The 19,455-nt window shown below is 46.9% G+C and overlaps 1 protein-coding gene across 1 annotated transcript; it reads right to left on the bottom strand.

Moving 5' to 3' along the window:
- Positions 1-15,184: 15,184 nt before the first annotated feature.
- Positions 15,185-18,916, bottom strand: nptx1l (neuronal pentraxin 1 like). The gene is made up of 5 exons (XM_037477404.2): positions 18,364-18,916; positions 17,855-18,062; positions 17,022-17,266; positions 16,748-16,927; positions 15,185-16,357 (listed from the first exon to the last, which is right to left on the bottom strand). The coding sequence occupies exons 1-5, from the start codon at positions 18,805-18,807 to the stop codon at positions 16,136-16,138; spliced, it is 1,299 nt and encodes a 432-aa protein (XP_037333301.2). The 5' UTR covers positions 18,808-18,916; the 3' UTR covers positions 15,185-16,135.
- Between the last annotated feature and the right edge of the window lie 539 nt (positions 18,917-19,455).

Here is a 19,455-nt window from a genome sequence, read left to right as displayed (position 1 = left end):
TCTCCTTCTGCTTGGGACTTCTGTCTCCTTCCAACTACGTGCTTCTGTGCGCTGTATAAATTAAAATAAACTCTTCTCAGCATTTGGGGATACTTATTCTCTTGCTGACAGCGAGTTAATTATTATTTTGGGTCGGACTGCAGGACGTTAAAGCCGTTGGCGGATGAAGAGAAGCGGATTGGTCCAAACTGGCGCTCGCTGCCGTGACTCCCTTTGGCTCTGGTTACGAAGAACGGGACGCCATGTGGCTGTTTATGTCGATAAAGACCATGTAAGGTTCAATGTGTGCTATTTTAAGCCATGATTTGGCTCAGAGACGGTTCAGGTGTGGCCTGTGTTGCTAAAAAGTTAAAGCAGCAATTTTTTGCCTACAGTTGAGAAAATACCACTGATGCATCTCCCTGTAAATGCCAGAGGTGTGGACTCGAGTCATGTGACTTGGACTCGAGTCAGACTCGAGTCATGAATTTGATGACTTCAGACTCTACTCGAAAAAACGTACAAAGACTTGCAACTCGACTATAATAAGAGGACTTGAAATGACTCGAAACTAAAATGGTAAGACTTTGGACTCGACTTGTTGGCTTTGACTTTTGACTCGACTTGGGACTTGCCTCATCTTTGACTCGACTTGACTCGAGGGCAACGACTTGAGACTTACTTTTGACTTGCATAACAATGACTTTGTCCCACCTCTGGTAAATGCTACAGCTAGCAGCTACTTAGCTTAGCTTAGCACAACGACAACATTTAACATTTACATTTAGATGAAACATTTATATTATTTATTTACTTTGTTACTGTCAAACAGTATCCTTGGAAAATGTATTTCTCTCTAAATGTTTGAAAAAGTGACATGTATATTGTCGTGCTTTTTTTCATATGATAACGCTAAATGTACCAAAACTGCTCTTAGGATTTTAGAACGTGCAACATTTTACAAACGGCGCCCCATAGCAGGGACAGGTCTGCTTCAGTGAACGTTTCTTTATTCGGGGGGGTTGGGGGGGGCGGTGTGATGGTGAAGAAATGAAATACGGGCCGTGACAGGTCGGCCTATTGTATATGTGCCCCCCCCCGAGGGGAAAGTCGTCACCTGTCAGCGCGGCGGCGGCGGCTATCGGCTGGTGTGCTCGCCGCGTTTGTTGCTCTTCAGCTCCGTGTTTGAATATTGAAATGAACAATCTCCCCCTCATTGGAGTCGCCCGGAGCTGACAGTGTCAGCGATGGAGGCTTTTCACCCCCCTCCCCCCCAACTCCACCCTCTGTCGGTGTGCCTCCTGTGTGGTGTGAAGGCATTGTGGTTGTAATTGCCTTCAACACTGGCTCAGGCTCAGGCTCAGGACCGGGGGGGGTGGTGGGGGTGGGGGGGGGGGATCTCTCGGCTGTGATCGGTTAAGCCCGCGTGGATGAGTGTGAGAGCCAATTTGTGCCAGTTGCTTTGGCGTTGCCGCGTCCATGCTGTGCTGAAATAAAGTGCACGTCTTTTGCTCCGTGGATCATTAACACAGTGGACGGTTCAACGAATTCAGAGGTTTTTAGAAACCTATTTCGAACCGCTGAAAATACCTAAATATTACTTTACTGCAGTTGGAGGGTCCCCATTGCGTTACCTTGTTATGTGTTCGAGACGGTCGGACAAAATTGCCAGTGCTTAAAAAAAAAAGGTCTAAAGAGCCTGTTATTATCTGGTAGAGCAGCAGCATCCTCTTCATGTGAGGCGATGCACAGTTAAGTGTGGAGGCCACACATCCACAGCCTGTTAAAGAACCGGTTTATTTTACTACTCTGATGTTAGGGAGAGCTCTCGAGGTTACAAGTTCATTAAAACACATTAAATCTGGCTTTTAAACATCCCATATTCTGAAGAGCGGTGAGGGGTGACCTTGTAAATGAAAAACAAGTATCCTGACATGGTAGATTTTAGTCTAGTGGTAGAAAATGAGCGTGTTCCTCTGACCCTGTCTCTTTTCGTAGCTGTTTTAGCAGACTCTGGGGTGACCTAATGATGAGCTTCCTCTGCCTTTTTAGAACCATGCTGAGGTAGTTTAAGTGGCCCGATGGTCATATCCACTTAAGATGCTTAAATGTTATATCAAAACATTTTATTCTGTTGCCACAACAACACCGATGTGAACAAGCAGCAAGCAAATGAATGAGTGAATGAATAGCGTGTGTGTGTGGAGGGAAGAAGGGGGGGGGGGGTGCAGTCACCATATGTGGAGGAGGCGCATATGTTTCTATTGTTAGATGTCGTATGATTAAAGGAGGCATCCTGCCGAGTTTTGCATCTGTTGTTGTTTGTGTCTTTCTCAGTGTGTGCAGTCTGAACCGGGAGACAACGCGATGTGGAAAATTCATCGGATTTTATCATGGAGAACGACAACAAGTGCATCGAGTGACGTGACAATTCCCTCAATTGCTTTCCCGTCAACATTATTTTCTTACTGCGATAAACCAGCTACAACCTTGAACATAAACATTTTATCCGTGACCGGCAATGTCCACCAAGGAGGCTGCGATGCGACAATTGTATCACCATTTGTTAATGAGCATTTCCCAGCATGCAGCGGTGAAACATTTTAACGTGCGGTTCCCACACAGAGTGGGTGCGACTGCTGTTTTAATCACAAAACAGTTCAACATACAACTTAGTAATTGAAAAGGATTCATAGAATTTGCTTAAAACATTTCCTTGATTTAGGGCAGTCTAAGTCGAAGCTGGAACGCATCCTTTACGCTTTGTCGTATTATTTAAAGTACGTGCAAGAGGGAGAAAGAGGAGGTTGACCTGTGGACCAAACTAGAGCCCAATGAGTCCTTCTGACATTAAAATGGTCATTTTGATTTAGGCTCTCCTGAGCGACGCGTAACGACGCACGATATACATTCTGGCTGTTCCCTAACGCGTGTCACGTGTTGACAGCCCTTTGTTCCGCCTCTTGCTCCCATGCGATCAGCGTTGTGTCTGCTGCAATCGAGATGTCACTCAGTCGGGGATCAAGCGCTTCCTCTCATCAAATCAAAGGTTCCCGGGATGAGTCGGCATTATTCAGCAGGGAAAAAGGTGCCACTAGAGAAGCCGAGGCCTTGTACTTAAGCCGAGAAAAGGGCTTCTCTGTCTCCTGCTGATCGGAGGCACATGGGGGGGGGGGGCGTTGTGGTGTTAATTGCAATTACTCGCTAAAGGAACACCTGTCATAACGCGCCCGCCTGCCGCTTATAAAGGTTACGTCAGCCGACTCAAGCCTGTGATCTTTTGATCCCTCCATCCTGTGATCATTGACGCTCCCTTTCCCCTTTGCCAATTTAATCCCACATTTGAAAATTTGAAAAAAAACGGTGTTCATTGCCAGGGCGGCAATGAAAATTCATTACCGTCTTTTGCCTGAGGTGAGTGCTGGATATGTGCAGAACCTCATTCTCACGCTCCCGGGGGGGGGAGGGGGGGGGCTTCACCGCTAAAACACAATTTCAGTTGGAATAGTTTTTCCAGGGGCCTGCGAAGTCCCGCCCCCGATGCTGCAAGATGCGGCTCTGAGGCGACTCGTGGTGTTTCGCAATTACCTTCTCGGTCCGGTGGGCTGTGGACCGCGGCGTTGTGTTTGATGAGCACCGGGGGCCGAATATTGCTGCGACACACTAAACTGCTTCAGATCGCTGCAGTCAGGGCAAAAAACATCAGTTTCATAACCACGGGCCGCCATGTTGGGGGGGGGGGGACATCGTGCGGCGTGGTGCCAACACGTTCGGGTGCATTGCCGGGCCAACAGGAAGGTGAGCTTTTTTTTTCCCCAAGACATTTTTCTCTCAAAGCAATTATAGCGGCAGATTGCAATTTGCCACATCAAAGTGGACAAAATGTTCTTTTCGAGTTGACTTTTCGTGGCTCTAATGGATTATTTAGTTTCCACTGTTGCCCGTTTCTAATTTAAAGCGAAAGCTAATTTTGTAAAATTGTCCGAAGTGTCTCACAAAAACAGTGAGTCAGCAGTGTGAAATGTGCCGTGATGCCTTCACGGTAATCAAACACTCAGGATCAATGTGGTTTTTTTTGTGTTAGAGAGGACAAAAGCAGGGCCTTGTGTCAGGGCCTTTAATCATTTCTGTAAATACTCCAGGTTTAGTCCTGTTTCCTTCACTGTATCCTGTTCCCAATGTGCTCTGACGCTGTGCTTTGTCTGCAGTCCGACCCACTGGGTTCTGGGTTGAACCATCCATCCCTCGCCAAGGGCCAAGAGCAGAGGCGACTCGTGGTATTTACGTCCTGCGGGGCACGAGCGACGAGGCCCTGTTAATTGCGCCGTTTAGTTTGAGCCGCCCCCCCCCCCGTCTCCCCCCCCCGTGTTCATTACTGCGCTCTATAGCCCGTAAAGCTGTTAATCGCCATGTGAGCTGCTGTGCCCCCCAACAAAAAAACAAATATCCATCCCTCAATGCGCATTAAACATTGAGTGTGGTCTTGACGTGTTTGTCGAATGGCTGGGTTTTTGCGCTAATCAATAGCAGCTAACGGGGCCAGCGCGGAGCTCCATGCCGCCGGGCCCGCTGGGGGATGATTGGTCCCGATACTCCATGCGCCGTTAGAGGCGAGTCACGTGAGCAGCGGGCGACGGACATAAAGAGGTCGTTTATTTGCGGGTTTGGAGGGACGGGTGAAGATTGGAAGCCGGGGGTTTGTGTTGAATCCCAGATTCGTGAAGGATCCACTGAGGCCTCTCTAATGAGATCGGAGGCTGATGCTTACGTCATCGGGGGGGTCGTTGGGTCGTTCAGTCAATGTACAGTGTGAGCACGCCGCCTGTAAAGTGATCACGGCTTTAGAAGAAGACGTTTTTAGATTCACTTTTTACACCAAAGAGACTTGTTTATAAATTAAAATGCTATGTGATCATACATTTAATATCCAGAAGCCCCAGCCATGATGTCTTTGAATACATTCAACATGTACAACTGCTCAATGGGAGGAATAGTACAGTGGTTGATTTATCCTGTTCCTACTTATATGTACATGGGTATGTGTGTGTGTGTGTGTGTGTGTGTGTGTGTGTGTGATTCCACATATAATGCTAGAGTACAGCATTAGAAAGAGACTAAAGCCTCTTGGTCCTGATCAAAGTCCAAATGAGATGAGGATGTTGTCAGTAATGTGTTTTTTTTTTTCCTTTCCCCATTGATGCATATTTTATGCTTCCACCGCGAAACCAGAGAGTGAAGCGCTGAGAAAGAAGAACTGAGCCGCCGAGGGACTCGCAGATGAAAGCTCCCTCCGTTCAGGGGGGGGGGGCCTTGCGGATGATGTGGCATCAGAGCCCTTTGTGACAGAAGAACAGTGCGTGTGAGTGTGAAGAGGCGAAGAGGTGGATCTCAACAAAAAAAACCCTAGTTCACGTGGGGTAATGATTCATCTGGATGGGGATGATCGGTTGTGGTGTGGACGTTGATATCAGAGGCTTCTTGTCACAATGATTGTTTTTATAGCCGCGGCGTGTTTGTGTCATTTTGAACCTGAACCTATTTTTTAAATCATTGAAATAAACAAAAATGCAGTTACATGTGGTTACGGTCTTGTGATCACCTCCCGATGATTTAACCATGTCACTTCCAGGGACGCCCTAAGGTGCAAAAAAAAAAAAAAGCTGCTTCTTCAGTTCAGCGTATTAGGGTGAGAATGCCGAACACTGGTGCTCCACACACACACACACACACACACACACACACACACACACAGGACATGCGTACACTCTCTAACCCCGGCAGCGAGGACAATTCACCAGGACGGATGGCCTGCTCTCTCTCATCCAGTCTGTGACACACTTTTGGCAAGTTTTAAGCTTTATAGCTTTCGTCATCAAGTCAATCAGTCGAAAGGCTAAATGACAAGAGATGACTCTGAAAGGGGATTATGTCAACATTCCCAACGAAGCCTCTCTCACACACACACACACACACACCTATAGTCCAAGAGATTAGACCATTTAATTTATCTGTAGCCTCATCAGAACGCGGAGCGGATCACTGCCACGTGTGCGACGGTGAGCCGTGCTTCCAGAGCTACAACAACACAATTCGCTTGTTGTGGAACAAATGATGTTTGTGACCCTGTTTCCCTCTTTGTGCGTTTGTCCTCCGAAAATCTCCTTTTGTGTGCGGGTCCACTTTGTGGGCGACGCACCGACTCCCCCTCGTCTGCAAAAGCACTTTCATTTGTTAAAGCTCAGCTCCCATTGCAGGAGAAAATGAACACACCTTTTCAGGTGGTCTGAATTGATGAAGTGTTTGTTAACACCATTGTTTGGTTTGTGCGCTACCATTTGTGTGGATGTGAAGGGTTTGTCCCTCGTGTGTGTGTGTGTGTGTGTGTGTGTGTGTGGGCGGGCCGTACGTCACAGATGAGGATCTCTATTATCTAAACGTTGTTTTCCCTCCTCGTGAGCCCGTTGTGTGGGTTTGTTTGTGGGATTCAGTTGTACTGAAACCACGGTGAGAAGAATCCGAGGAGCCCCAAGGAATAAAACTATAAATAAATATATAAAAATGTATATTTGCATCCCATAACTTTCGGCGGGGAACGATCCAATATGAGTCACCCCAGCCGAGCCGCTCGTTTCAGTAGATTCTGAGCTCACTGCAAGGCGCTGTCCGCCTGTCGCTGACATGTTTGTTCATAAATATGGGATTGATGGAACGGAGTCGCCCCACAAAACAATTTATTATTAAAATAACACCGAATGGAAGCCGGGGGGGTAACAAGCATGTTGCATCGTACACACGAACGCTGAGCTGAAGGATGAGGATGATGCAGGGGGAGGAAGGCACAAAATGCAGATGTGTGTGTGTGTGTGTGTGTGTGTGTGTGTGTGTGTGTGTGTGTGTGTTTGTTTTAACATGCGAGAGGAATCCGCTTTCCCCGAGAGCCCTAAAAGAGTTTGTTATGTTGTGCGTTCTCTTTTCCTACAAGCACTGCATTTGTATCCACATCCAATATTCTTTAATGATGTCTCCTGTTTCTATTCCCCCTGTTAACTTTGTCTATTTTTTTGTTGTTTGATCTTTTTTTTCATGGCGGGCCTCTGTGGTTTCACTCGGAGAGAAAATCATTACCAAGATGTGTTTCTATTCCTTAGTCTTCCAATTTGCAATTAATGGATTCATTTTGCCTGATGCACCATCTTGTGTTGGTCATATTCTACTTGAGACCAATCCCACACCGAGCGAACCAAGACCTTCCTGCGACTTTAATCTCTTATTACCCCCGAAAAGTGAGCATTATGCAACGCCGGCTGACAAAGTGACCTTGGATTAGAACCTGGCCAGAGTAAATGTCCCGGGATTATGGTAAACCAGCACTGTGCCGATATCACACACGGGATCATGAGCGGCCACATTTTTAATGGTGCGACATGCAGAGCATCGCAGAACTCGACGTCAAGGACCTCGGAGGATTAGTGCAGTAACTCTGACGTAATGTTCGTAATAATTTAAGCCCACAAACATTTTATCAGGCTTTTTTTAGGATTTACCTTCTGTATTAGTTTCAGTACTAATAGCGTCACTCGCCCCCGTCATTTTTATCCGTCTGACACTGCGACGCATCCAAGCACCTTAATGTTGAGTATTTATTACATTCAATATCCTCAGCAGCTGTCTTATCTGATGCTCCAAAAACACCCATTTGCATCCCCAGCAGCCATCAGCGTGTGCAGGCGTGAGATCGCACGACAAAACAAACCTGAAAAACTGTTTTCATCAAAATCTGCAAAAATAAGAGTGCAAACATCAAGTTCTGACAGTTGGCAACACGGTGATAAAAATTAAACTAAAATGTACATATATTGGGCCGACTAATGCAAAGGATTATTTTTACATTTATCTGTATTGATTAATTGATTATTTAGACAAATAAATCTTCATCATTCAACGTCTCTGCTGGAAGAATCATAAAATATGAGAATAAAATAACCTACATTCACATTTGAGAGGCGAAGAATTAGACATTTTTTACCTTTACTTAAAACATTTTTTTTTTAAATTGCTCAATTCAATCAATTCACTGACCAATAGTGCCGTCTCTTGTTAAGTTTGGCAAAGAAGCCCGTGTTCTCCCGTTCCCATTGGTGTTAAAGACGTCACATGACTGACATGCAGCGGTGGGCTCCAGCCTGGGTTCTCCTGCGGGTTCTCCTGCAGGTTCTCCTGAGGGATCTGATTAAGCCCGGCCCTTCGCAGTGAGCCGGCGGTAGGAGTCACCTGGTGCAGAGGAACGCGACGGCATGTGACCACGTCGATGACGCTCATAGTCTCATCTACATTACCTCCATGCTACGTGTGCCCCACTGGGCCCCACTGGAGGCCTTTTTCTGGCTCATTAGTCCACTGTCTCCACTCCTGTCACCGAGGGACCCTAATTGTGCGGAAAAGCTGTACTGTCCAATGGCGTCATCCTACTGTATATTCCGCACACAGGCAAACCCACGGAGCCCAACTTATTAACATTTTCCTGACAAAGCTACTTGCCCTGAAAGGAACGCCCAGACAGAGGTTACAGCAGCAAAGGTCAGAACTGAGTAAATGAGTTTTATTGAAGGATACTGCAGATTTCAATGTGCTTAAAATGTTGGGAGGCCACTTATCCTGCGGTGCCAAAGCACCATTTCATGCCGCTGTCCTTTATTCTCCAGAGAACTCTTATCACCTCCTGTGTCCTCTCCTCCCGTCTCTCCGGGGGATGAGTTAGTGGCGGCATATACCTTTTTTTTCCTGCTTCCTCTGCATTCCTGTTGCGGCAGAAAACATCTCCTTCATTAGCACAACGAAGGCGACGCGAGGGTCACTTATGGCGTCGCTGCGCGCCTTGGAAACGACAATTAATTAAAGGCGGATTATATCTCGAACACTGAGATGGCTGTTGTCCATTAGCGTAATGATGATCTTCAATGTAGTCTCCAGTGTTAATTAAAGTGACATGGGCTTCTTTTTCCCCATTTGCACATGAATGGATTATTTAATCTTCACACCAAACAGTAATTAAGCGGGTTTGCACGTCGTTACAGGAAGATCAGTCGTAATCTCCTCAAACCCTTTAGACAAATTAGATGGCACGCTCCTCGTCCTCCACGACTGCAGATACCTTCATTGTGTTTTGAGCTTTTGTCACTTTAAAATGTGTGTAACATTGTAGCAAATGTAACATTTTTATTCAAAGTGCTTTGGAACGCGAGCATCCCTGCCTGGAAGAGGATAAAAACACAAAAAGACAAGATGTGCCTTTTTGCTAATGTCGCTGCGGCCATCTTGGATCGAAAATGTCTAAAATCAGATTATATAAAAATGCACACTTGATTTCATTTCCTTGATGAAATCCATTTCCCAGTACAAGCCCGAGCTGACTTAGTTTTTAGATCTTTTCAGGACCACATTTCCAGTTGCGCCGGCTTCCTGCCAGCTCGGCAAAAACACTGTTAGCATGGGGCGGGTAGCTAGCGGTCCTTAATGTAAAGGGCCTAAAGCACATGCTGCTTTAGTAATAATAATAATAAACACAGTCATTTAGCTGTGTGCTGTTAAGCCACGTCCTGTGGTGGATGTATTAACATCTCTGAGCTAACCGGCTATGGGCCAGTAGCTAAAAGCATGATTAACATTCAACGTGGTGTTTGAACCACATCACACTGGGCAAAAAGCATAACCCCTGATACATGTATAGTCCCTGCTCTGTCTAAATAGTCATAATACTATGCATACATAATATTTGTTCATTGTGGTCAAAACCAATTAGCTTTCACTCCTTAACAATGTAAGTTATTTGACCACGTGGAGGCGTTAAAACGTCATTTTATTATACCGGCTTATTTTTTTGCTGAATATCTGAATCAAATGAATATTTTTGACTTTATTCGTTTTCCGCGCAGTCGTCGCGATGCGGTCCCTCTTCTCACCTAAATAGAACAGAGAATCGTGGTTACGCCCCGACAGGATGAGTGTCTCTGCACACCGGGTGACAAGGTGGGAAACGGGATGAAGAATTGCATGGGGGGGGGGGGGGGGGGGGGGAATCGTACACACACACACCCACGTTGGAGGTTGCTCATTAAGTGTGCTATAAGGAGTTGGTATGTGAACCCAACCCCCCCCCTGAAACCTCTAGAGTCTCTGTTTTAGAAGCAGTGACTCCAGAGCACAGATGGCTGACGGTTTGTTGGTTGTAAATGAAAGATGTTGTCGTTTGCTGCCTAATTTCTCAGGCTAGATTTCAGGGAGGCCTTTTGTCGCCTTTCACATTTCCAAGCTCCATCATGTCCTCTGGTGAAGGTCCTTCAAGATAGAAAACTAAAAACACATTGATATCCTAAATATCCTTTTCTTCGAGAAAGTCCTTCTGTGCTTTTCTTTCATTGGATAAACGCTCTTCAGTTCATTTGCAGCATTGATCCTTTCTGACATTTAATCAGCAATTCATTAAAAAAATTACATCGACTTTCAGACAACTGATCGGAATTTTCTTATTTCTAAGCTTTAAGACTCATTTCTGCAGCTCTGTGAGTTACAAGTTAGAAATAGTTATGGAAACTACTTTAATATATATTTTTTTCCAAATGTCTTGATTTTGTGGAAGGAAATATATTTCATAGCACGAGTGACCTCATGTGACCCCATGTGAAATATTCACTGTGGTTAAATTCACAATAGTTGCATGAGCTTACACGCTTACACTCACAAATCGTCAAAATGAAGTTAAGAATACAGTAGAAGACAACTTCACACCGTGGATTAAAATAACCGGGAATGCTGCTGTGCAGTAACCCCCCCCCCCCCCCCCACCTGCTGTCAGGTGCATGAAAAACACCAGGGTCTTGTTTTGACAGTTTGTTTTATTGAAAAGTTGTCATAGTGGCCCTCTGCCTCTGAGGTCATGGATTATTCATGGCTTATGGAGGGACGGGGAGGGGGCCCCCCCGTTGGGTCTCGTGTCAACAGCAGGAACAAGACGCGCACACGTTGATTGGTGGACAGAGCCGACGCCTCCTCCTGGTCCGCAGCCAGGGATGAGCCAGATGTGCTCTCCCTCGGGTCCCCCCCACTCCCGGGACCGGCTTCGCCCCGTCCTGAGGTCACAGCCGACCACGGCAGCGAGAGAAGCCGCGATGCAATGCACAAATAAAGATGTGGTGCATCGAGCTGCATCTCTCCATTCCCCTTTTCTTTGTGGACGCCATCCGAGGCTCTCGGTGCTTCCTCCGGTGCTGCGAAACACAGACGAGGCTTTTGTTGAGGCTCGTCTCAGTTATCCACCTCCGTTTCATTGCTAAAGTCTGTTTCCCACCCACGCATTCTGCTGTGACCCTGACCGTTCTCGCCTTGTCGATCGGGTTTCATTTTCTGCTCCTCTGCTTCGTTTGAGTCGTTCGTGTCTGCCTTTAGTCACCTTCAACTGAAACTTCACTGCTTTCATTTTCAGCTCCAAAAATGTTAGTGCCGCTTTTTTTGTGCCACAGAGCCAGAGGCTACAGCCCTAACACCTTACCCTAACCCTAACGATTACAGAACCATCTCCAGGACCAAGCGTTGAGTTTAAGTCATTTGACCGTGAATCTTTAAACCTCTCCTACATGGGTCCCTTTCATGTCTTCTCTTGTCCTTGCTTTTATGCACCAACTGTAAAAATCCTTTTCATGGCAGAGAACAAATCGTTCACCTCTCTCCAGAAATGTACAAATCCATTAAGGTGCTTCGGTGCCTAAAATACATGACATCGTTCTGCAGGATGAACTTTTCGTTCAGAATGTAGATGGAACTCAGTTTTTCCTTGACAGACATTCCATCTGTCCGGCTGAGGCCTTTGTCATTAATTTGGTTCGCGGTGAACACACACCTGCGGAATGTTTGTCCATCAGCAGCGCGGGCGCCGACCTTCACTCACTCCATACCTCATAGACATTTTTTGTTGTACAAGAATGCGAACAGTACACTGCACGCGCAGTCCTCCGACGCCACCTGCATCCATTCAATGGAGCGCAAATGCATTTGTCCTCACAGTCTGACTGCAGCAGCGTTTTTTATTTCTTGTTTGCAGGTGTAGAGTATATGCTGCATACATCTCAGCCGCCTGTGTTCTCTCTACGGTTGGATGGCTCTTTGGTGTCTGTGCTGGTTTTTATTGCCGTGCACAAGTTTACTGTTGGCGTGTATTTCGTTCTGTGTGCGCAGTAGAACTTTTTTCCTGCCTCACGGTGCACCTGCAACCGTCGGGTCAGGTTGGGACACCTGCGCTTCCTCCGTCACTGCTTGCCTCAGCGCTGCTGCCGTGCTCACAGTGTGTACTCTCTCACTCACACGCACACACACACACACACACACAGAGTGTTCATCCACAAACTGTGTGTGTGTGTGTGTGTGTGTGTGGTGGAGGTAGGATGGGATGAAGGGCTCTGCGGTGGCTGTTTGTGATTGACCTGATGAGGCAGGGCTCCCGGAGGGAGCAGGATTTGTGGCATCTTCATGAAAGAATATTCCTGCAGTGCCGGCTTCTGCCACCTGGCGCCTGTGGGTGAAGCCCGGCCGTGGCAGCCGGCCAACGGGGAGAGATCGAGGTAGGATAGGACTACTTTAAAGAGGGGACGGGATGGAGGGAGATTGATGATGAGGAGGGGGTTAGAATAATTCAACATTCATGCGGTGACATATTTGTGGTAAATATTATTGATGTCCTGGTGGTAATTACCCGGCAGGCATGTGGATCCCCCACTAAGCACATCGACCAAAATGATAAATAAAGACAACATTTTAGCACCAATACAATCCATTCACGTGACGCATAGCAGTGATAGCAGTATAGTTTTGTCTTCATATAGAGAGTATTGGGCTGAAGCATCGTGGCCATCTGGATCTAAATATGACTTTTTGTGCTGACAATATATCACAAACAATGCATTGCATCTCTCGTTGCTTTGTTTCATTATTTTCCGATGAGCAAACTGATAGTGGAGAATTTAATTGAGACTAGCATGTATAGATTACATAAAACAATAACCTTCGAATGCCATCCACTGCTGAGTCCACACAAGTTGCAGCAATTGACCCGTAAACAAGATTATGGGCAGAAGAGAATAATCCCATCTGCCCATAATCCTTGTTTTTTTTTCATGAGGTTTTATATGCTTTAGTATTTTTGTTCACTCAGCGACAGATAGTGACCAAACCCAAGAATTACCCCCTTCTGGTCTGCTGTTTAATGCCCAACATATATCTTCCTATTCATCTACATTGGTAGATAATAAGCCCTTATTTCAAACACGAGGTCCTCAAAAGTTGCAGTAATAGCTGAACCATTTCAATATTCTTTAGTTTTGTTGTACAAACTGGGGCCAGTTTTTGCAAACTTAAATCTAAATTTGTTAGATTTGTATGATCAACACTGTCAGGATGTGTTTAAAACAATTGAAAATACTCCCTCCCCTTGAGAAGTAATTAGATACCTGGTGAACACCACAAGGATGCATCAAAGAAATAGTGCTGTGATTTTGTGTTTGAATTTCCCTCGAGGGGGGACATTTCTGGCAAATATTTGGGCCTAGGCTCTTTCGGGTGATACACTGGAAGGGGAATTTCCCATGTCAGGAGGAAATCAATTATTCATTCGGCGTCATGCAGTGTTGAGCAGCACCCTGACAGCTGCAGAAGTAGCTCTCAGATTAAGGACAAGTATGGATGGATGTGTGTCTCATGTATATATATTTCTTTCCCCATGCGAGCCCAGGTTTATTGCATGTCCCTCCATTGGCGACGTTTAAAAGCCCCCCAAACGGACAACTGCTCTGTGGCAAAACCACAATAGTGATTGTGAAATAGTGCATTAGCAGCATCTATTAGGACGTAGTGCAAAAGCGTCGGGAACGTGTAGAAAAGGACTCGGTGTCGATGGGGACGATGAAACAGAAAAACGCATTTTGGGGTTCGCCAAGATGTCTGTTAGAAAGACATCTGTTGCATGACAATATTTTCTCTCAACGGCACCTCGTTGATTTTTAATTAAATACCCTGCTATAGGCTATTAATGAACTACACCACGATCGCATGACTTCATGTTAAAAAAAAATATAGCCGGCAACATGAGGCCCGAGATTCATGTCAAGAGAAAAATAACGACCTGATTTGGACAATTGTGGTGTGTAGGTCAACAAGGCCGGGGGGAGGTGGGTGAGGGAGTGGATGTCGATTTCTTGGCATTTCCCTTCGCCTCCAGTGGCCACTCAAGAAGAAACCGTCCTGTGTATGTGTGTGTCTGTTCTCACGTGTCAGCGTGTGCAGGTATACTCGGGCATACTCGTGTGTTTCTTCGGGACTTTCGGCTCTCAACTCAGAGCGTTTTTCAGTGAAATCCAACCCCAGATTGGGCCCCAGCAGCTGTCCCTGATGGCTGCGGGGAAAGCCATGGGCTGGAGTTCTGCCTGGGGAGAAGCTATTGATGTAGAGACGTCCCTCCAGCTCGGAGGGAGAGAAAGGACACCAATTTGTGGGACATGTGACCCGTCTGCGGTGGCACCGAGTGGCCGCGCTAACAATAAATAAAGGGGGGACCTTCGGTCTCTGCCATCTCCTCTCATGTGAGCGCAGACAGCTCTGATTAAGCTCAGAGAGAGTCTGCAAGGATTCATGCGAAATTTTGTGAAAGCTGTGATGATAACCACCTCTTTTTTTTAAAAACTTTTTTCTGTCGATGTTGTCATGAATACTTAAGAACGTGAATATTGCAACATTTTTCAAAGGCTTCAACCGATCAAGCCGTGCAGAACGGACATATATTTAAAATGTACTCTCTAGTGCACAGCAACATGGAGGCTGAAACCGTATATCGACTTTCGACAAAGGCAGCGCTTAGGTTGTGGCTTGAAAAGATCCATCCCGTGTTGGTTTTCCTGTTGGAAAGTTGCATTTGCAGTTTTGGGATGGCGTGTTTACGTTGGCAGTTAGTACAAAATTGCCACTATTTCCCACGAGACAAAAAAAGCACGTACAAAAGTAGCAACCGTTCACTCTGCTTTTAGCTCTGTGTTTGGTCCCCACCGACTCTCATCGGGTGCTGAATGCTTCCCCGTGATCACCAGCCATTTAGAATCTTCTACTTTTGGATTTTTTTTTCAAAATGAGTGTCCACATTCTGCAAATAAATATGCTGCCACAGGTATATGATTCAAGTATCACAATTTATTACAAAAAACTAGAACCTTTTTCATCTTTCCGTGTTGCCATGCTTTAAGCATTTAACAATACAGTATAAAATTTCAAACTAAAAGTAATATTGTAAAAGCAAAGATCATGGATGCTGACGCAGCATTTACAGAAGTTAAGACATGCTGTTACTGTACAAAGAACATTCCCACTGAAGTACAAACATCTGCAAAATGTGTCACTGTCATCAATGAATTGCATTTTTTTTAATAAACTATCTGATCCAACATCATGTGGGGTGATACAAGAAACACCTTTTTTTCAAAATGAACCTACAAGAAAATAAACACACTTTGCAAATCATAATGAATGTGCTGAGATTTAGTTTTTTCAACAGCCCAAGGCACTCAGGCTCAAATGTTGGCAAAATATATGTCATTCTTTACATAAAAACATGTCAAGCAGTTGGTGGGAGGGAACAAATAGTGAGAGAGAAGCAAAGTCGTTTATTTCCTGACATCCTGAAGAGGGACCTCCCTCTTAAACAGAAGTCCACCTGGTCCTTTTTTCACAGTGAAAAACTCTGGCAGTCGAGACAGAACGACGTTTGAAGGAGTCAGTTGATTGGCTGACTTGCGTGACATCTGTTTGGCTAAAAACTAAGTAACTTCCTACTCATTTCGTTTCCCGAGGGCGTCCTCTGCTCTCCGGAGCGTCGGCGGGCTGCTTTCTCCAAACCACAAGAAGGCCCTGCGCTGCGTTTCGGGCGCCCCGGAATGCCGATGTGTCCCATCGCTGGGACCTGCCTCCGAAGTATTTGGTAAAAATCTTATCGAGTGTCCACGAATTACGTTTTTTGAAATATATCTATGTCAAATCCAGATGCTATTCACTGAAACAATCTTGATTTCTCAAACTAGTTTACCAACGCTGTTAACAAAGGCGTCTCTCTCCTCTCCCCCTCCGCTCAGTTGAGCTGGCGACAGGCTTCAAATGTCCACTTCGAGGCCCCTCCGTAAATGTCCAGGCTCGTCTCCATCCACGCAAAGACGTTGCCCACTTGCGCCTTGCTGCTGCACGTCGCTAGATTGTAAATCTCTCCGACGGATAGTTTCCGATCCCAGATGTGAAAATTGGCCAGATCCCCGACAAAAGCTTGTGTCGCGTCGAATCCCCCGCCGAGCGCGTCCTGTGGGAAAGACAAATAGATTCAATCGAGGAAGGTGTGTCTCTCCGCCTCCGGCGGCCGTATGAAAGAGATCCAAATGGTCCGGACCGACTATATTGAATGAGGCTTCTTCAATCCGCCAGGGGTTCTCGATGAGCTCCAGTTAAAGATCTAATCATCTTATGATTAAACATCTGATTTGCAGGGAACGACTTGAAAGTAGGGAAATGGAAGTATTACTTTCATGCGATCTGTCACGTTGCGACACACGCGTGATGGTCCTCACACGTCCTACAAAGGAGTAGAGGCGCTCTCCGGATGTGGAGGGTGTGCGGCTTGATGCCCCCGTGGAGCATGTGACGTGCGCGCGTGTGTCGGTGTGCGTTGACGCGTGGCGTGTGTTGCGTTTACCTGCTCCTGGCCCAGGATCAGCAGGCCCTGCGGTTTGATGGGGTGGTACGGCGCCAGATTCTCTCCGCTGCCTCTCTTGACGCCATCTTGGAAAGCTTCCCAAACGCCGTCACGAGTGGTCCAGGTCACGCAGATGTGATGCCACTTCCCGTCGTTGATCAGAAACGGCAGCTTAGCGACCTGGGAGAAGACAAGACGGCACGTGAAGGTTTGCCGCCCCCGAGAGCCCGGACGTGAACGCATTGGAGACATTTCCTCGGCGGGTTGGACGTGCCTTGTCGTTTATGAGTATCTCCATCGGGTTGTTGCCCCATTCTATGAGGACCAGCTCGTTGGCCTGACCCGGAACTGCGTAGGAGAAAGGTGTGCCCACTCCCGGCGAGGCGTTGGACTTGAGCCACATGCACACAGTGAGGGCGTACATCTCCGGCAGACTCTTCTTCACTTTGGCGTACATGTAGTTGGTTCTCAGGGGGAACGTCAGCTGGAATTTATCCAGGGGCCTGTTGTCTCTCTGACCTGCGGAGAGGTCAAACGAACCGTTGGTGGCTCGGCACGCTTTGGACAAGAAACGTATCAGCGTTATTCATTCACTTTGTCTGTTCAGATAAAGATTGGTCGTTCGTATCGCCCACATCCCGGGGGGTTTACATTCCGTTGGATTTGCATCTCACGCAACAAATCTCCAGATCTTCTCTGCTCTCGCGTGATACGTCTAGCACCTCAGAGGTGTGCCGACGTTAACCTCTGTGTCGGTTTCTCACTGTTTCCCTGCATCGTTTGACGCGCCTGAAGAGCGCACTGTGCGTTAACCTGTGAAGTGGCTCAGCGGGTTTGGAGGCACGGGTCACTCCGTGCGTGTTTGGAATGGTTTAATCTGCATGACTTAGAACAGCAAACTGCAGAATGTACCGCCAAGATCCAGCTTTGGTGCGGATGATTAAAACGTTACGAGTGCTGAGATCATAAAAGCTTATACTATCAAACCGTTATTTTATTTTTTTTGCATCGCGTTTAATCTGCTCTGCCCATCGATTGCTAATTCTAATCATTCTACTCATCTCTGCACTGACTCCCACACCTCGTGTATACTATACTAGCTTTTACCTTTCTCCAGGTCGGTGATCCTCTGGTGGAGGGATGTGAGCGTGGACTCCACTCTGCCACGCTGCTCCGTCTCGTTGCGGAGCCCGGGCTTCCCCTCCTCGATGCTGTTCACTCGGGACAACACCTGCTTCTCCAGGTCGTCGATTTTACTTTGGAGAAGATCTTTGAGGCTGTTCGCCTGCACCGAGTTGTTACTTCTGCTGAATTGCTGTTAGGAGGGAGGGGGTTAAACATTCAGAGTGATGTAAAGAACAATAGTGAGCGTATAATAATACAAATTAACCTCTAAAATAGTAACTAATAACATCTGTTCATGTTGGTTCTCTCTTTATGTTCTCACAAAATGTGAGGGACACAAATGACCTCTATTTTTTCCTTCATAATATTATTATGCTCATAATGCTGTAATTATTGGTCTTTGAAGATTATAAGGGGGGTTAGGTCGTAATTTGGAGCTTTGCGCAGAGTCCCCCAAAGTGACAAAACTGCCCCCAGAAACAGCAGCCTACCTCCAGGTTTTCTAATCTCTGCTTCAGTGATTGTAAAGTCTGTGATAGTTGCGTCAAAGTGTCCGCGGGGCCCCTGGAGACGTCCCCCATCGTGTTTTTGCTCCCGGGGTCCTTCCTCCGGGCCCCGGGCCGCGCGTCCCCGGGCTCGGCGCCGCTCTGGCTCTCACATCGAGACAACTTCGAGGTCAGTTCCCTGATGGTCTCTTTTTGGTTCATGATCGTCTCTTTCTGCTGCAAAACCGTCTCTCGCAGCTGCATGACAGTGGTCTTCAAGTCCTCTCCCGCCACGCTTTTCTGCAAAGTGGCTGCGCAAATGTCCATATCCTTGGGCACGGACGTGCAGATGAACTGCGTCTGTGCGCCAAAGCCTTGAGACGAACTCTCCAAAAACAGGCAGGAAAATAGAAAAAGTCTCCAACTGATTCCGCTCTTGGTGGCCCGCATGTCTGCGTCCGCGCTGGGTCGTGATTTGCTTTTTTTTTGGCTGAGGAGCCGCAGTGACTTGACGCGCTCGTGTCCCGTCGTTGTTGTTGTTGTACGCGGTCAGAGGAGGTGCAGCCGCTTTTATACGGCGAGCGCGGTTCTGCGCAGAGCGGGTTCACTGCATCACGACCGGAGGGGAGGGGGAGGGCGCCCGCGCGCGCGCGCGCGCTGTCCCTGTTCCATCGGCTCCAGGAGCGGCGTCACATTCTGGAGATGAAACCCATTTTGCTTTCAGGGCTGTGTTGTTAAATCTTTCATCACTTCGACTATTTGTCATATCTCGCTGTGTATTATTCATGTGGAAAACTCGCATTTGTAGGCAGTGGGCTGTTCGCGTGGCGTTTTTGCGCGCACGGAAAACTCTCTCTCTCACACACACACACACACACACACACACACACACACACACACACACATGCATACACACACATATATGCACACAGTGGATGGAGATCAGAAGTTACCGCAATTTGTTGCCGGCGGAGTCCCCGCAGATTGAGCACCAAGGAGAGCGCCAAACCACGTGGCCTGATCGCAGAGGAGCGTCTGAGATGCTCAGTTTTCGGTTGCTGCATTTTTTCCATCCGCTCGGCTCAACTGAGAGTAACG

This window comes from Pungitius pungitius, chromosome 12 (assembly GCF_949316345.1).
Source record: "Pungitius pungitius chromosome 12, fPunPun2.1, whole genome shotgun sequence".
Taxonomy (NCBI): Eukaryota; Metazoa; Chordata; class Actinopteri; order Perciformes; family Gasterosteidae; genus Pungitius; species Pungitius pungitius.
This window is presented reverse-complemented; position numbering and strand designations above follow the sequence as displayed.

What these genes read in the sequence shown, in the direction of transcription:
- nptx1l (XM_037477404.2), bottom strand. Translation starts at nt 18,807, where the DNA reads ATGCGGGCCACCAAGAGCGGAATCAGTTGGAGACTTTTTCTATTTTCC. An exon ending in GATCACCGACCTGGAGAAAG is followed by an intron (nt 17,267 to 17,854) that starts GTAAAAGCTAGT and finishes ACCTCTCCGCAG; the next exon opens with GTCAGAGAGACAACAGGCCC. An exon ending in TGATCCTGGGCCAGGAGCAG is followed by an intron (nt 16,358 to 16,747) that starts GTAAACGCAACA and finishes TCTTTCCCACAG; the next exon opens with GACGCGCTCGGCGGGGGATT.